Source organism: Diadema setosum, chromosome 18, assembly GCF_964275005.1.
Source record: "Diadema setosum chromosome 18, eeDiaSeto1, whole genome shotgun sequence".
Classification (NCBI taxonomy): Eukaryota; Metazoa; Echinodermata; class Echinoidea; order Diadematoida; family Diadematidae; genus Diadema; species Diadema setosum.
Window position 1 is genome coordinate 32,043,210 of NC_092702.1, and position 15,301 is coordinate 32,058,510.

The 15,301-nt window shown below is 36.9% G+C and overlaps 1 protein-coding gene across 1 annotated transcript; it reads left to right on the forward strand.

The window, feature by feature from the left end:
* The first annotated feature begins 1,561 nt into the window (after positions 1 to 1,561).
* Positions 1,562 to 15,068, forward strand: LOC140241797 (uncharacterized). Its single transcript, XM_072321547.1, has 3 exons — positions 1,562 to 1,702; positions 8,144 to 8,618; positions 12,958 to 15,068. The coding sequence occupies exons 1-3, from the start codon at positions 1,670 to 1,672 to the stop codon at positions 14,346 to 14,348; spliced, it is 1,899 nt and encodes a 632-aa protein (XP_072177648.1). The 5' UTR covers positions 1,562 to 1,669; the 3' UTR covers positions 14,349 to 15,068.
* Positions 15,069 to 15,301: the final 233 nt, after the last annotated feature.

Here is a 15,301-nt window from a genome sequence, read left to right on the forward strand (position 1 = left end):
GTAGGCCACTTTACTACAGTCTTGGGTTTTTTTATTCACTTCAAACTGAAACCAAATCTTATACTCAGTACTGTATTTAAAAAATGAAGTCATGACTATCATTTTAGGTCATAGTATCGGTCAAAAACAGCGTATACTGGAACATTATCTTAATTGAACCGGAACGAATTGAAGCCTATGAATTGAATGAAACTAAGGTGAATTTTTGACTTCAAATGAATTCAGGTCATTTATGTATTTTGCTATATACGGACAGTTTAATTTGGGGTATGCGATTATTTTTTTGAATATGTATGGATGACAAAAGTTAAACGTGTACATTAGTATTTTACAAAGTATAACAAATGCATTGTTTCAAAATAAATATCTGAATATCCCATTAAAAGGGGATTTACCCCGTAGATTCAGTGAATGCAGGAAACTTATAGAATGACACAAAGGTCTTACATGTCTTATGACGTGTGGGAAATCTTTGCACAATCCGTTTATAGGCCTATAATCCGATGGAAGCTATAGAATATATGCGACGAGCTAGTGGTGGAGCGATACCCTGTATAAAGACATTCATAAAGAGAATTCCACATCATTTTCACTTCTGTAGGATAATGACGGATCACTGTCTTGATTTACCTACTTCCTTCAGAAGGCAGGAGTAGTATTCCCGGAACGAAATTGTTTTGTTAGGTATAAGTTGAGGGAATAACATTATTTACTTCTCATTAAAAAACAACAACAAACAAAAACAAAACTAAACAATCTTTGAGGAATTGTCTTCATCTATTAGGACCACAACTTATCTCACGTTACATTATATCGTAGCCTTCTTATGTATGTCCAACGATGATTCACTTAGATTAATTAGGACTTTAAAAATTCAACTTTTGAGCACATTTACCCATTTTCCTACCAAAAAAAAAAAAAAAAAAAGACCGCGGGTGCGTTTTTGTATTATTTCTGCATCCACCATAATCAAATGGTTATAGAGGTGCGTTTTTTATTAAATTGAATGACATCATAATAAGAGAATAAACAAAGTGAAAGTATCTATTAAAAACAGTAACATCAAATGAAGACAACCTTATATTCCAGACCAGTTAGATTTGTCATAACGAATATTCAATAATGATACCAGAAAATGTTATATCTGTATAAAGAATAAAAAAAAAAAAAACTTTCGAAACTAGTGATATTTGGTGACAGAAAAAATGTTTGACGTCGTATGTTCTGCGATATGTTTTCTTTCCAATGAAAAACATCACATACTAGCTAGTATGCGCGGTGTGAAACTTTTGATCAGTTATACGATACGATACGTGTTTTAGTTTTCATGTAAAAAACGCACCATAATTGATTTTGCGGAACTTCTCCATTACTATCAGGCCCCACCCCACCTGAGATAAGCGAGGACATACACACACACAGCAAATCGGCGGTGATGGGTCGCTGCGTTTTGTTTGGTAACTTGAAGTGGCCGCAAGCTTGATTTCAACACCGTGCAGTGACTGTCGATGCCTCGCGCCGTTGCCGACGGTGGGAACACCATATGCGATCACGCGTGCATGCAGTGGTAGGAGTGTGATTATCGGAGTTTCCTCTTCCTCGTTCTAGTTGGATATAGCACGTTTATGAACTTTAAGTAAGCCTAGCTGGGCTAGGCTTCACAAAAATCATGCACAGCGGGACGCTTTGGAGACATCAGAAGGTAAGCTACTCCAGGTTATGATTTGTCGTAGTTTGTTTTTGTTTTGTTTATAAAGAAAACTTCTTTCTGTTCACCAAACCCTTCCACTTTTCGGGCACTGTTTCGTCAAGTGGTGTCTGCCCTTACAGACAGACACACACACGTCGGTAATCGTTTCCGGGTTGGCCATGTTGCCAACCAGCCAGGTAGCGTGTACTGTAGGTAGGCTGCGATCACTTATGATCTTCAAAACTTTGACTGTATTTTTCAAAATTTGGGGGAAAATCAAAAAGAAAACAGCTGTCAGTATTGCCGTCAGTTCATGTCATAAACCGGTGTCTGTATGATTTGCGTGTTTTATAGATTGATTACTGCACACTGATAATGTATTGTTGTCAAGTAGATTAAATGATAATACTGGCCATGTCATCACATGAACTAAATTATTTTCAGGGAAACGGGGCGAAAACAGCTGTGTAAGTTTGTGTTCATGTTATCACCCGGCTTAAAAAAAGGTTACTAATTTGTCTCTTGTTCAAATAAACTGGTGCAAAGTAACAGAATTTCACTGTTTATGTGTATATGGGTATGTGGCTTTCAGATATTAACAGGTGTTCCAGGCAGGTGTTGAACAATTATATTCAGGTATGTTTGACACCTGTTGAATACTGCATAATAGTATACATATAATTTTATGAAATGTATAGCTTTGACACAATTTTTGTATACATGTGCAAATACACTGTATGTGTAAAAACTTATCAAGATTATAGAGGGCTGCTTTGATGATAATTAAGTCAAATCAAGAATTTTGTAGGCCTATATAATTATACTCATAGCAGATATTAACCCCAGCACGGGGCGCTGTAACCAGTAACAGCCTGGTACAGGTTGGGGTCGCTGGTGCAGTAAAGCAGATATATATATATGACCAAATATATTGCATGTGATGAGTGTAAACTTGTTAAAAGTCCCAAAATATTACCAGATTGAAATCCAAGAGTAAATTGTAGTGTGCCTTTCTGTTTGTCAGGTATGTTGTATTTTTTGTGAAAAAAATGTCAATGATAGAATCTGTTTTTTTTTCTTCTGTACATTTTTGATGATCATGTATGATTTTGTATCTTTTATCATTGTTTGTTTGTGTTTCTTTTTTTTGGGGGGGGGGTAGGGTATTGATGTACTGGCCTTACATGATCACTGCATGTGGAAACACCATCTGTTTCAAATATGACTTCTTTTTTTTTCTTTTTTCTTTTTTGCTAAGTTAGCTTTTCAAAATGGCCACTCCATCTGAAAAGTAGAATTTACTAAATATTTCAGTAGGCCTATTCCTCGCAAGCCATCTCTCAATTTTAGTTTCAATATCATTATCTTTGCTCTAGGTTTGGCGACTAAAGGTAGTATATTGTAAAAGTTGAAAAATGCCAGTAAAATTTCAATATTCACAAAAAATACATTTACTCCAGAAGTAATCATTATGTCAACTGTCAGATTTATTGATTCTATATGAATGCCTTCATATACATCTACTTCAATATTTTTTGTAATTGCTCCCTGTTAAATGGTGAGAATTCCCAATGATAGCGCCACAGATATTGTATTTTACAGCTGTAAGATGTACAGTAGTTTGTATCTACAACGTATATATATTTAAAAGAAAAAAAAACTGATCATTCTTGATGAAGGACTTTTTGCATGAGTAGTTGCATTACAAATGTATAATGTAAAAGAATAATGTTTACAAATGGGCGCATATTTGACTAACGTAATGGGATGGAGTTTTCTTAACACCCTTTTATAGCAGTGTGCATTGTTACTTATCGGAGGAAGTGTTCTCAGAAAATTTGTATGTTAAAGAGTCTGTACAGTACTGGTTGAGGTGGGGATTCAGGTTTGTAATATTCCAAAATGAGATAATGAAAAACCTCTTATAAAATACATGAAAGAACATGTAATTTTAAGAAGGATTCAACGTTTATTGAAGAAAATTGGTTTTCAAATGGCTGAGATATCCAAAAAAGTGATAATAATAAAAGGCGACAGGATCATTACTAGGATCTCTTTGTTTCAATTTGTTTTGGATATCTCAGTCATTTCAAAACCGATTTTCATCAAATGAACTTTTGATACCCAGGTTAGAATTGCATGCTCTTTGACATCTCATAGAGTGGTTTCTGAATATCTTGCAGAACGTTAAACTAAATCCTTACCTCAACCAGAACTGTACAGTCCCTTTAAAAGGACTATATAGTATTTGTTGAAATGAGGATTTAGCTTTGAACGTTTTGCGAGATATTTAGAAACCACTCTATGAAATGATAATAATAATAGTAATAATAATGAAAATAATGATAATAATAATGAAAAATAACACTTATCTAGTGCATAAAACAGATGTTTCTTAGTGCATTAATACGGAAAAAATATTGAATCAAAATGCATCATTACGTGTACATAAATATAACAAAAATCATGAAAATTAGGACTTAGTATGTAGATCAGTTTTCTGCAATGATTTACAGTTATTAACATTTTCAGCATTTCGAGTAGGTCGTTTGTTCAAAAGAAATGGAGAAATAACAGAAAAAGCCCTATCACCATAATGGGTACAGGTTATTATGTTGAAATGTTAATGAGCATGCAATTCTAAGGGGAATTGAATTTTTATTTGATGAAAATCGGTTTTGAAATGATTGAGATATCCAAAAATAAGGTAAAACAAAGATATCCTAAAAGTTGTTGCCTGTTGCATAGCTTGTGATGTCACATGAGTACAACGATATAAAGAAAGAATAAAGAAAATTCAACATATTTCCATTTTTCTCGCATAACAAAAGAACACTCGACTTCTCTCTTTCAGAAGGCAGGGGGAATAATATTACCCTTAACATACGTCAGTAGCAAGTCGAAGATATGTGCACTTTATTCAAAAAGTAAAGTTTTGTGAAATTCTCTTTTTATTTTCCTTATATAGTTGTACGCACGTGACATCATACACTGTAGTAGTCTTCTCTTCCAGCAGTGACTGCGCAGATACTTAATATATTCGTAACTTTTGAACGGATTGTCCAATTTTCCTCAAACTTTCACTGATGTGTTCTACTAATATTGCTGCATTCTCTCAATCCTTATGTATATGAAGGTGGACTTGTCCTTTAAACTCTGTTAGTGTTTTCAGTACCTGGCCAAACTCTCTGAGAAGATGTGAAATATTCATGTAGACCTGCTTATCAATATGGTACTTTTCAAAATTTAACATAATTGGTCTAGTGAGTCAGGTGCAAGTTTCTGCTCTGTAGAATTTGTGAATAGCATAAATCACACAGGACAAAGTCATGTTTGTTTTGGATCATAGCTAATCAGATAGAGAATGGGTAAAAAATCGGGCTGTGTACTTGTTTGTGTACCAGGCACATGGTACTTTGCACAAGATCGTAATATTTTTATATCCTTAATGTCATACTCTGCTCATAAATGTCATGGACTGGAAAGCACGACCCCCCAGTCAACCATTTTGTCTAGCTTCATGTATACTTAGAGAAGAAATCCACCCAAAAAATAAATAAACTTCAAAAGAAAGAGAAAAATATTCCAGATATTCCTGATACAAAAATGACAAAAATCAGAAAGAAAAAAGGAAGATATGACATTGAGAAATTTCATGTTTTTTCGGCAAACATTTCTTGACCAGTCCTTATGAATATTCAAATGAGCAAGTTGACAATGTCATGCTCTCAAATATACACATATGACAAAACTCTCATGTTTCAGCTCTGTCAGTATAAAACTTGCCTTAAAAACCACCCAAAATGAAAAAGAGCAATATGTTAACTCTGATGTATATTGGTATGAGAACATGCTTTTGCAGCATATTCGTATTAGCTAAAAATAAAAATTTTCCAAATTTCATATATATAAATAGAATATATGAAAAATTGTGAGGATGTGACATCAAAATCTGCTCATTTGAATATTCATAAGGACTGGTCAAGAAATGTTTTCTGAAAAAAAATGTGAAAATTCAAAATGTCATCTCTTCCTTATCCAATTTTTGTCATTTTTGTATCGTTCTGCAGGGAATATTTTTCTCTTTCTTTTGAAGTTTATTCATTTTGGGGGGTATGAGATTCTGAATCTCCACACTTTCCACAGGGCAGCTCCCATTTATAGGCCATGATAATGACAACAATAACAACTAGAAAAGCACTCTTAGAGCGCAGTCCTACGCCAAGCATGCAGCTCATTTCCACCACTGATCTTGTTCTTCCATAGAGATATCACACGTACACACAGCATCGTTGCTGAAAGTCGCCCGATTTCCCGATAGAGAAGCCTTTGTTACGTCATAAACCCTCAGCTGCACGGCGCGCCTCGCCCCAGCAGAAACTAGAGCACGCACTTTAGTGCGCGCACGCAGATCTCAAATACGCGCAGCCTGAACTCCCCAAGTTCATTGACCCTACCTGCCAAAATATCAAAAATCCTTCAGAAATTCCCCCAAAATTCTCGGATCACTACCAAAAGTTAATCGTTTGTTACTTGTGTCATTCTAAACCTTTCCTGCAAGTTTCATCCCAATCTGTTAACTACTTTTTGAGTTATTTTGCACACGGACAAACTAACTAACTAACTAACTAACAAACCAACGGTAACGAAAACATAAACTCCCCCCTTGGCGGAGGTAATAATGATAAAACAAACTACCATACTTTTAGATAGTGCATATACACAATGTTCAAAGCTTAAAGGTCCAGTTTACTTTTGGGAACAGTAATTTCAAAAGTTTTCAAGATATGACATTAAATGCATATACTATGTGTACAAAGTTGTAGGTCTGTTGTGCCACAAAACATTTTATCATATAACATTTTCGCGATAAAGCCTGAAATATAAGGAGATATCTGTATTTTGCTCAATAAACCGTAACTGTAGAGGGTTTAGTCTGAAAACATTTTTATTATAACTATTGTTCACGTTTTGTATAAACAATACTTCACATCGATTATACTGGTTCAAATTTTTACACTGGTTGTTTCTATCCCTAACTCACATTTTAGAACTATTTTGAAGCACTATAATGCTGGGTTTTCATTTCATCTGCAAATGGTAAATTATGCCTTTAAGTTTGTATGCAGATTGAAAGAGCGCAGATATGGAAAGAAAGGAAAAATAGACATAAGGGCGAGAAAAGACAAGGTGAGATTGAAAGTGACAAAACATCATTTAAGTCTAATCCAGTGATTAAGGAAATACATTTTCAAAAGATTTTAAAAAATCTTAATACAGCGCCTGTCAACCTGTTTGAGATTCTTCAGTAATTTACAATGTATTCCATAACTATGCAGCTGGCAATTGGAAAGATCTTGCACCATAAAAAAAGATCTGGATAATGTGTGGAGGGCTATTAAAAAAAAAGAAGGAAAAGAATAAGAATTAACCAAGAGTGAATGTTCCTTTGCTGTAGGATATTTTGTTATTTGCTGAACATTATGAATAAGCAGGGCCTGCTTCTTGCAAGCACATGAACACCAGAGGGTTACAGTCTTGAAGTCGATTGGCTGCTCAATCACAAGCCAGTCTAATTGCTGCAAGACTGGATTTTATATGCTTATAAAGTCTAGCGCAATTAACCGTCCTAGCCACAGAGTTCAGTGTTCATTCTTGAGTGTCATCATTAGAAAAACCATACATGATGCTGAACTACAAAATCATGTTGAGACACTGCTGTATGTGAGCATGTCTTCTTTTGTGGACTCTTTAGAAAGGGATGAATTGCAGGGTGCTACCTAACTTCTTTTTTTTTTTTTTACCACCTGCCCAGTTGGGTGAGCAGATTTTCAAATTGATGTAGAACACTTGCCAGAACATGAAGTTTACTTCCCGGAAAGAAAGTCCAGAAAATATCAGAAAATGATATAAAAAATCACTTGTAAGTCAAGGGCTTGACAAAACACTTGTAATCATTTGGACGAAACAGCTCACATTGATTCACAAGCGTAAACAGATTGGAATAACAAACTTTGTTTCCTTGAGTGTTGGTGTTGCATTGCATTGGGGCTTTACATAAGTGTTGGAAAGTTGCTGAAATGAAATTAAAGTGTGTTGCATCACTAAACAGTCATTATCGTTGGGCTTCTGTTTGGTTGACTTTGTGGTTATGAAGGGGGAAAAGTGGAAAAATAAAAGGTGGCTTCAAAACTTTTTGCTTGCCCAATTCAGGCAATCATTTTTTTATTCTCGTTGTTACAAAATACTTGCCCAACTTTGATTTTCACTTCAAGCCCTGTGCAATCAGGCAAGTGCTTACTGTTTGTACATGTAGCACCTTGGAATTGTCCCAATTGCATGCAGAGCAAAAGGGTTGATGACACAACAATTAATTATCCATCCATTATGTCCATGAAGTCATGAAGTTATCACAAGGTACATTTTGTATGTGTGCTTTATGATCAAATGCAGCAAGCCATGGGCATGAAGAAGTGGGTGAAGAATAGTGCCTCCCTGTCCATGGCCACTCAGTTCCAACCTGCCACCCTCACCCTGATTGACAAGGACAAGAAGGCCCAGTGCATCAAGGTCAGCAACACCTGCCGCATCGAGGCGATGCAGGCTCAGTACAAGAACCGCGACCACGCCTTTGAAATTGTGTGCGTCGAGGAGAAGCAGCACTTCCTTGCAGCGGAGACGTCGGAGGATTTGAACAAGTGGCTGATCAGGCTCCATGACGCTGCGGGACTGAGGAAGGACCACTTGTTTGGAGACTCTGGTGCCGGATGCGGAGGGGGAGGAGGAGGAGTTTGTGTTAGTGGAAGTGGCGGAGGAGGAGGTGCAGGAGGAGGAGGAGGAGGTCCGCCAAGCTTTGAGAACTTTGGACATCCATCTATAGATGGAGAGAATGAATTACAGGACAACCTTCTGTATGATTCGTACGATAGTGAGTATGATATCAGATATTTTTTCTGTTCAGTTTTGATATCTTAAAAAGCATAATAACACTTCATACTTTTTCAATGCCTCAGCCCTGAACAGTTTCTGAAGGTGTTACTTTCAGGTTGTCCATCTGTCTCCACATTCTTCCTTCTAAATATATTCAGGTTACATTCTCTTAAATGAAAAAAAAAAAAAAAACCTACATAGACACTTTTAATTACACTGTATATTGCGTACTGTTCACCAGATATTGCAGAGCTCTAACTGAAATAGCTGCAACACATTGTGATGATAATGAAGATGTTACTTCAAATTAGTGATTCTTGTGTCAAATTGTTTTTTATTGCAACTGATTGACAATTTGCCCTTCATCCATGTACAATAAAATAAACACAAATTATTCAGTATTCTAGTAATATCCGTAACAATCATGCGCATTATACTTATACTCGAGTTGGACTCAAACCAATGGACCTCCTTAGCGATGGAAAGGTGTCAAATGTATCCATTAGCCTACTAAGCTTCCGTGCAGTGGGTACTGCATATTTATTCAAATTAATGTTTCTTGCATCTAGTTGTTTTTCTTTGCAACTGACTGCAATTGACAAATTGCCCTTCATCAACGCATGGGCACTGATTATTTTGTGTTTTTTAGTAGTATCCATGATAATGAGCATACACCAAATTGGATTGATATTAACATGTAAATTATGATTAAAAAATGATTATGTAAGTAAAATTCTTGGAATTTTGTTCTTATGAAAATCTGCATTTTTTTTTATAAAGGCCTATATCTGAATAACTGCAACTGATTTTGCTTTGGGAATGAGACCATATACCCAGAAATAAGGTTCTCCACACACTAAAGAAATACGGAACAAAATGTCCCGTACATAACTGTCCTTATGTAGTACATCATATTCTTTCTTAAATGAGAGCCTGTAATTAGAGCTTTTTCCCTTATGACAAGAAACTTACATACTTTATAAACTGAAGTGTTGTGACTTTTATCACACCGAGTTACAAGTTGTTTCATGAATTGTAAGATACAGTTGTACTTTCAGAGGATTTTCAGGTTGAAAAAATATGTTCCTTTTTTTTTCTGGTCCCATACATAACAGCGCATATTTTCTCTTTTAAAATATTATTGTCAAGGTCATTTTCACCATTTTTTACATGATTATTCTTCTCATAGATATCAATCACCGTGATGATGGTCAACGTAATCACTTACACTATTATTCAAGTCATAAAATCCTCTAAAATGTCCAATACATAACACGCACGTCATCTTGGACTTGGCCCCTACATGTCCCATATCTTGTTACAAGATAAAAATGAAATCAAAGAAAACTGCAATGGATTTTCTTTTATATGGTCTAAGTATGCTAATGGTGACACATTAAAATAAGAAGCTGATTAGCTTTTAGGGAAAGTCCTTTAAGGCCAACAGTCAGAAGTACTCTTGCATGTCAACTATTTGAGATACAATGTATGGTGAGAATTATTCAGTGGTAGTGTACTGTAATAGCAGGGAGGTGTTACAGAGATGGAGTGGCAAATCTTCGTAATTCATGCAAACACATGTTTGGGTTCAAGGCGTTACAATGGGATGTCTAGCATTCCACTACGCTTTGAAGTCATGCTCGGCACCGCTCTAGTTGCAAGACGAAGTTCGGAGACGAAAAACGCATTTCAGCTTTCGTTGAATTACAAGCTTTATTTCACCACAAAATTTTAAATGAAATACTCGAATCGATTTAGAATAGTTTAGGGAAGAATTCAATATTAATAACATGTATTTCTAGTTTCTTCGTAATTCGCAAATAGAAAGGAAATGAAAATCAGGCCCTCTTAAAAACCTAATTTTTTCTATAATGCGCACATTTCCGCATGTTAATTTTCTATCTGTTAATAAGGGATATTTTGATCTTTCATATAGAATACTCCGTTAAAGCGTGTTCCAGCGTGTTTTTGAACTATTTGCTGTTAAAATTGTGAGTTTTACACTGCATTTTGATTCGCTGCTCCAATTCAAGGTACACAAATTCATTGTTGCCATCACATTGAAAGAGAGAGCGAATTGCAGTAGGAGCAAATATTTCTAGATGTGAGAGCGCTAGTCCCGATTATTGACGCTCTCTTTTGTCAAAGCACATGGGTAACACCTGTAGTTGAACGCATAACTTCTCGGCGGTGCCGCGCATGACTTCAAAGGAGAGCTTTAGTTGCCTCTCCTTCTCTAGCACCTCCCTGGTAATAGGAAGCTGGGAGAAATAAATGAGCATGGTAATTATTCACAGGAAATGATGGAGTGTCACTGCACTCTTAGCTTTACCATTAACTACTGTAAAGCAAGATATATTCGCGGCATAAAATTTTTTGCAAATTGAAGCCTACCGCTTTTTATGTGGCGTGAAATTTTTTTTGCAAAGTGCTACTGACATTCAATACATGTAATGTAGACAAGAACTTTCTCATGCATTTTAATTTTGTGATTCCTCGCTCTCATGAAATTGAAGTGCATTAGAATATTTCTGGGTTTACAGTACCGGTATATAATTCCAGTCCTAGGAATGTCTAGTGGTAATGAAATTGTTGTGGGTAGAGTAGCAAAAGGTAGAAAATAACAATGTATTGATGAACATGCTAGTGATGGTACATTAGGTTAAAGGTCAAGGTTAAAGCTGTCCTTGGTTAAGTGTGATTTTCAAATCACAACCCTTACTACATGTAGGTATTGTCCGAACCATAACTTTAATCTGTGCTATGGATAGAAATTAAGTGGGAAATATTTCACTTGTCCAGAGAAAGTTACAGGTGAATTCTTGAGGTCAGTTTGAAATGAAATTCATCATGAAGTGTAAAATTAGGAAGGGCAATATATTGTATAAAAAATGGCAGTGATTGAGATTGAAAGTTAAAGCATCCCAGTTGATTTGAAGCTGCAGTTGAATTGCTCTAAAGCAGCGCTGCACACTGGCACTGCTCCAATGGTCCAGGACCAGTAAAAGTCACTATTGGACAAGTAAAAATGGAAAAACTGGATACCTACTCATCCGACAGACAGATCATCCAGTAGAAAAAGAAATGGGTTAGTGTGCAGCCCTGTCTATAGACTAGATGATGCTGTCTCTAAAGATGCACCTCTACACTTCTAAAAGAGGGATATTCAACAGGCGGAATTGTAGAGGTTTGACTGAAGTGTAGAATATGTTTTCACTATTGTGCAGAATGCTGACTTCCTGATTTCAATATCATTTTCCAGTTACTGTGTATGACTCAGTTTATTTTGAATTAGGCGTGACTTTGTTTATTTTGTTGCAGGGCCCTCAAGAATAACAGTGTATAAACCACTTTATGGGGCTGCCCTGGGCAAAGAATACTGATTAAGTTTACAAATAGATGAATAGATAAATTTTCAGTGTACAAATAGATAAGTTCCCACTTTTCTCCATTTTTTTTTTCTGGACGCATGGTTACATACACGTATGTGGTTTTGACCAACATCATTCTTATGTGAAATGACATGTAAAATTTTGAAATTCCATGACTTTTTTTAGTTTTTGTTTGATTTAACTTTTCTTCTGTTTGAGGAATTTTACTCCTTCTTAATAGTTAGGTCAACATAATCATAGACTGGCATTTCCCTTTAAAGATACATGCATGTGCATTAAATCTTGATTAGATCCCATTGTTGCTTGATTTATTGTGATTTCATGGCGTCTTATTTATAGTGCAATGTACAGTTGAAAGTGACCAGAAGTGTTGATATAGCTTGTATTTTACAGATGCATGAGCAGTCCAATTATTATTTTTCTTTCACGTTCATGACTTGTCAGTGTTGTCTATTGGGAGTAATTTTTTACAAGAGATTTATTATCACTTTAAGAAATAAAATAAATCTGTGAAAATTCAAGTACATGATGACAATTTTTAATGGAGCCTCTTCAGTGTCAGTTCAATTCGGCATACCCCCATCAAAACACAGTTTTCAATATGACTGTGCCCCTCATTGTATTGTTGATACAGTTATGTAGCTTATATTTCTTTTTTTCTGTCGGACTCAATCAAGATAGTAAGGACATTTTGTTGGCTATCATCTTGAGAATCATATTCAGTAAATATCTTAAAAGAGATTTTGTATGTGTCCTTTCCTTGATAGCCAAAGAGAGGTTTTTTTTTTTCTAAACTCTTTTCTATTGATATGGATGAAAATAAAGAGGACCACGTCTAACAGTAAGAATGGGTTAATCACAACTAGGAACTTATTAGTATTAATTTACACTAAGAATATGGTAGACTAACCTCTTTTCATCATTTTCGTATGTCTCATCCCATAGATAAGACATTTCCAGTGAGCATTCGATCAAACGCCTTCACAGATTCCCTCAACCTTCACGGAACCTACACTCTGCAGCTGGACTCCATGAAAATCTCTTTGATTGACATCAACACGGCAAAGATTCTTTTCTCCTGGCCCTACAGATACCTCAGGAGGTATGGGCGGGAAAAGAACTCCTTCTCGATGGAGGTTGGCAGGCGTTGCTTATCCGGTGAGGGTCTGATTCGGTTCATCGTTGAGGATGGGAACCAGGTATTTAGTGCCATCCAGTCGTATGTTTCAGCTATGACGGGGAGGACTGGTGGGGCTACCCCAACGTCAGCTCCACAAGCACCCCCAACATTCAATGCCAACTTGAGTCCAGTGAGTGAGACCAGTCAAAAACCTGTTCCATCCAAGCCATCTAGACCAAGTGCAGGTATAAAGGTCTTGCCCGCCCCCTTACCCCGAGGTAGGACAAATTCTGCAGGAGCCCGAAACAATCCCCCAAAATCTGCTAACCATCCTCAGTTGACTTCCCGAGGGGCACAGTCCGTAGATGACATTACCAGTGGCGTTTCCACCAGGCACAATCCTCCGGACCAATTTTATTCTGCGGTGTCTGACGAGGCACTCGATAGGTCAAAGCTACCCTCACCCAAAGCTCAGAGAGCACAGAAAACCGATTTTGAACCTGAAATGCACTATGATATTGCCAGTGATCCACCCCCAAAACAGTGGCCACAGGTGTCAAGAAGAGACAAAAGTGCTAAAAGCAAGAATCTGGCACCAAAGCCAAAGCCCAATCCACGTACACCCAGTGCAACCTACGCCAATGTCGATAAATCAGGACGCAAAGGTGAGAATGTACTAAATGATGCTGCCCCCTCATCAACAGACAAAAGTGGTGGTGGTGATGACCCCGGCGTCTATTCCTGTCTCGAGCAGCCACCAGGATCTGTTATTGGGACGTCGGGTGGCGACGGGTTTCAAGTCCACGCCGAAACTGATGACAGTGATCACATATATGATCATTTAGCCCGCGGGAAGGTTAATGATGTGGTGCCCACCCCTCGCCTTCCCCCATCCAGTACCAAGCAGGGCGTGTCCGTTGGAGGGAAGGGGCACCCCATGGAGGGAAGTGACATGATTTATGATCACCTCGACAGGGGCCATGCATCAACTTCTGCACCAAGTAACAATGGAGCTGCAGGTGTGGCGCTTGAAGATGCGTATGACACCCTCAGCCTCGATTCTGCACAACCAAGTCCTCTACCCGGAGATGCTACATCCTATCTGGCCAGCTCCTATCCCTCGTCAACAGTACCGGAGGAGTCGGAATATGCTGAGGCAAATGCTAATAAGTATTACTATGATGAAAATCCTTATGAAGTGCCTGAGGATCAGTGAGGTCCTAGGAGATTCGTTCTTCCTGTTCCTTTTATGACTTCTATACATTCAATGGGTATTATATATTTGTATCATACCAGAAAAGTTGTACATTGAAACAGATGTGATCATGATATGCATCAGAGAATGAGCCTGTCATATTTCATGGCAGTAACCACAATATTTACTCAGTTAGCCGCTAGGTATCGGCCTACTGCCTTTGTTATCGCTTTGCAATGGGAAGTGGAATAATTATCACAAGCGTCATACTAACTGCTAAAGCTTCTGCTTTCTTGTAAAAAGGAAAAGGTGAGGTAATAGCACAAGGTGATTAATGCTTTGCTATTTTTCTCCCTTTACCACATTATGTCTGCAGGTACAGACTAACGCTGTACAGCACTCTTTTACTTCCCGTCTTGTCATGAAGATATAATGTGTGCATAAAAAAACAACAGTAACTCATGTAGTCGTACTTATTTATCCATGTTAAGCTGCGTAGTAGTATTTGGTCTTACATTTGTTTGATAACCCACTTCATTTTGTCACTCGTTTTGAAGTGGTGATCTTAATTATACAGTATTGTACTAACAGTGGCAGCTCTTATTTTCTGTAGGATATGCAAATCGTTTGTTATGATCTTCATCTTCTGGCAAAAGTACAGTGAACTCCCTTTATAACGAAGTCCTCAGGACCGCAGTTTCCTTTCGTTATATTGAAATTTCGTTATAACCGAACAAATAAACAATAAAAATACATGGAGCAGATGATGTTGCGGCCTGAATTTTTACTTTGTTGTAACCGGAATTTCGTTATAACAGTGTTCGTTATAACTGGAGTGCACTGTAACTTGTATCTTTATTGTTAAAGGAATAATATTTAAAGTTTACAGTTTTATTCCGTGACCATAATATTGTTTTATCTAAGGATTAAGCCTCATGTATGTAAATATAATCAATAGATTCCAGGGAAAGGTG

Bases quoted from the DNA above. Each gene is read 5' to 3' on its own strand.
- LOC140241797 (XM_072321547.1), top strand. From the start codon at position 1,670: ATGCACAGCGGGACGCTTTGGAGACATCAGAAG. The intron at 1,703-8,143 runs GTAAGCTACTCC...GATCAAATGCAG, and splicing joins CGCTTTGGAGACATCAGAAG to CAAGCCATGGGCATGAAGAA. The intron at 8,619-12,957 runs GTGAGTATGATA...CTCATCCCATAG, and splicing joins TCTGTATGATTCGTACGATA to ATAAGACATTTCCAGTGAGC.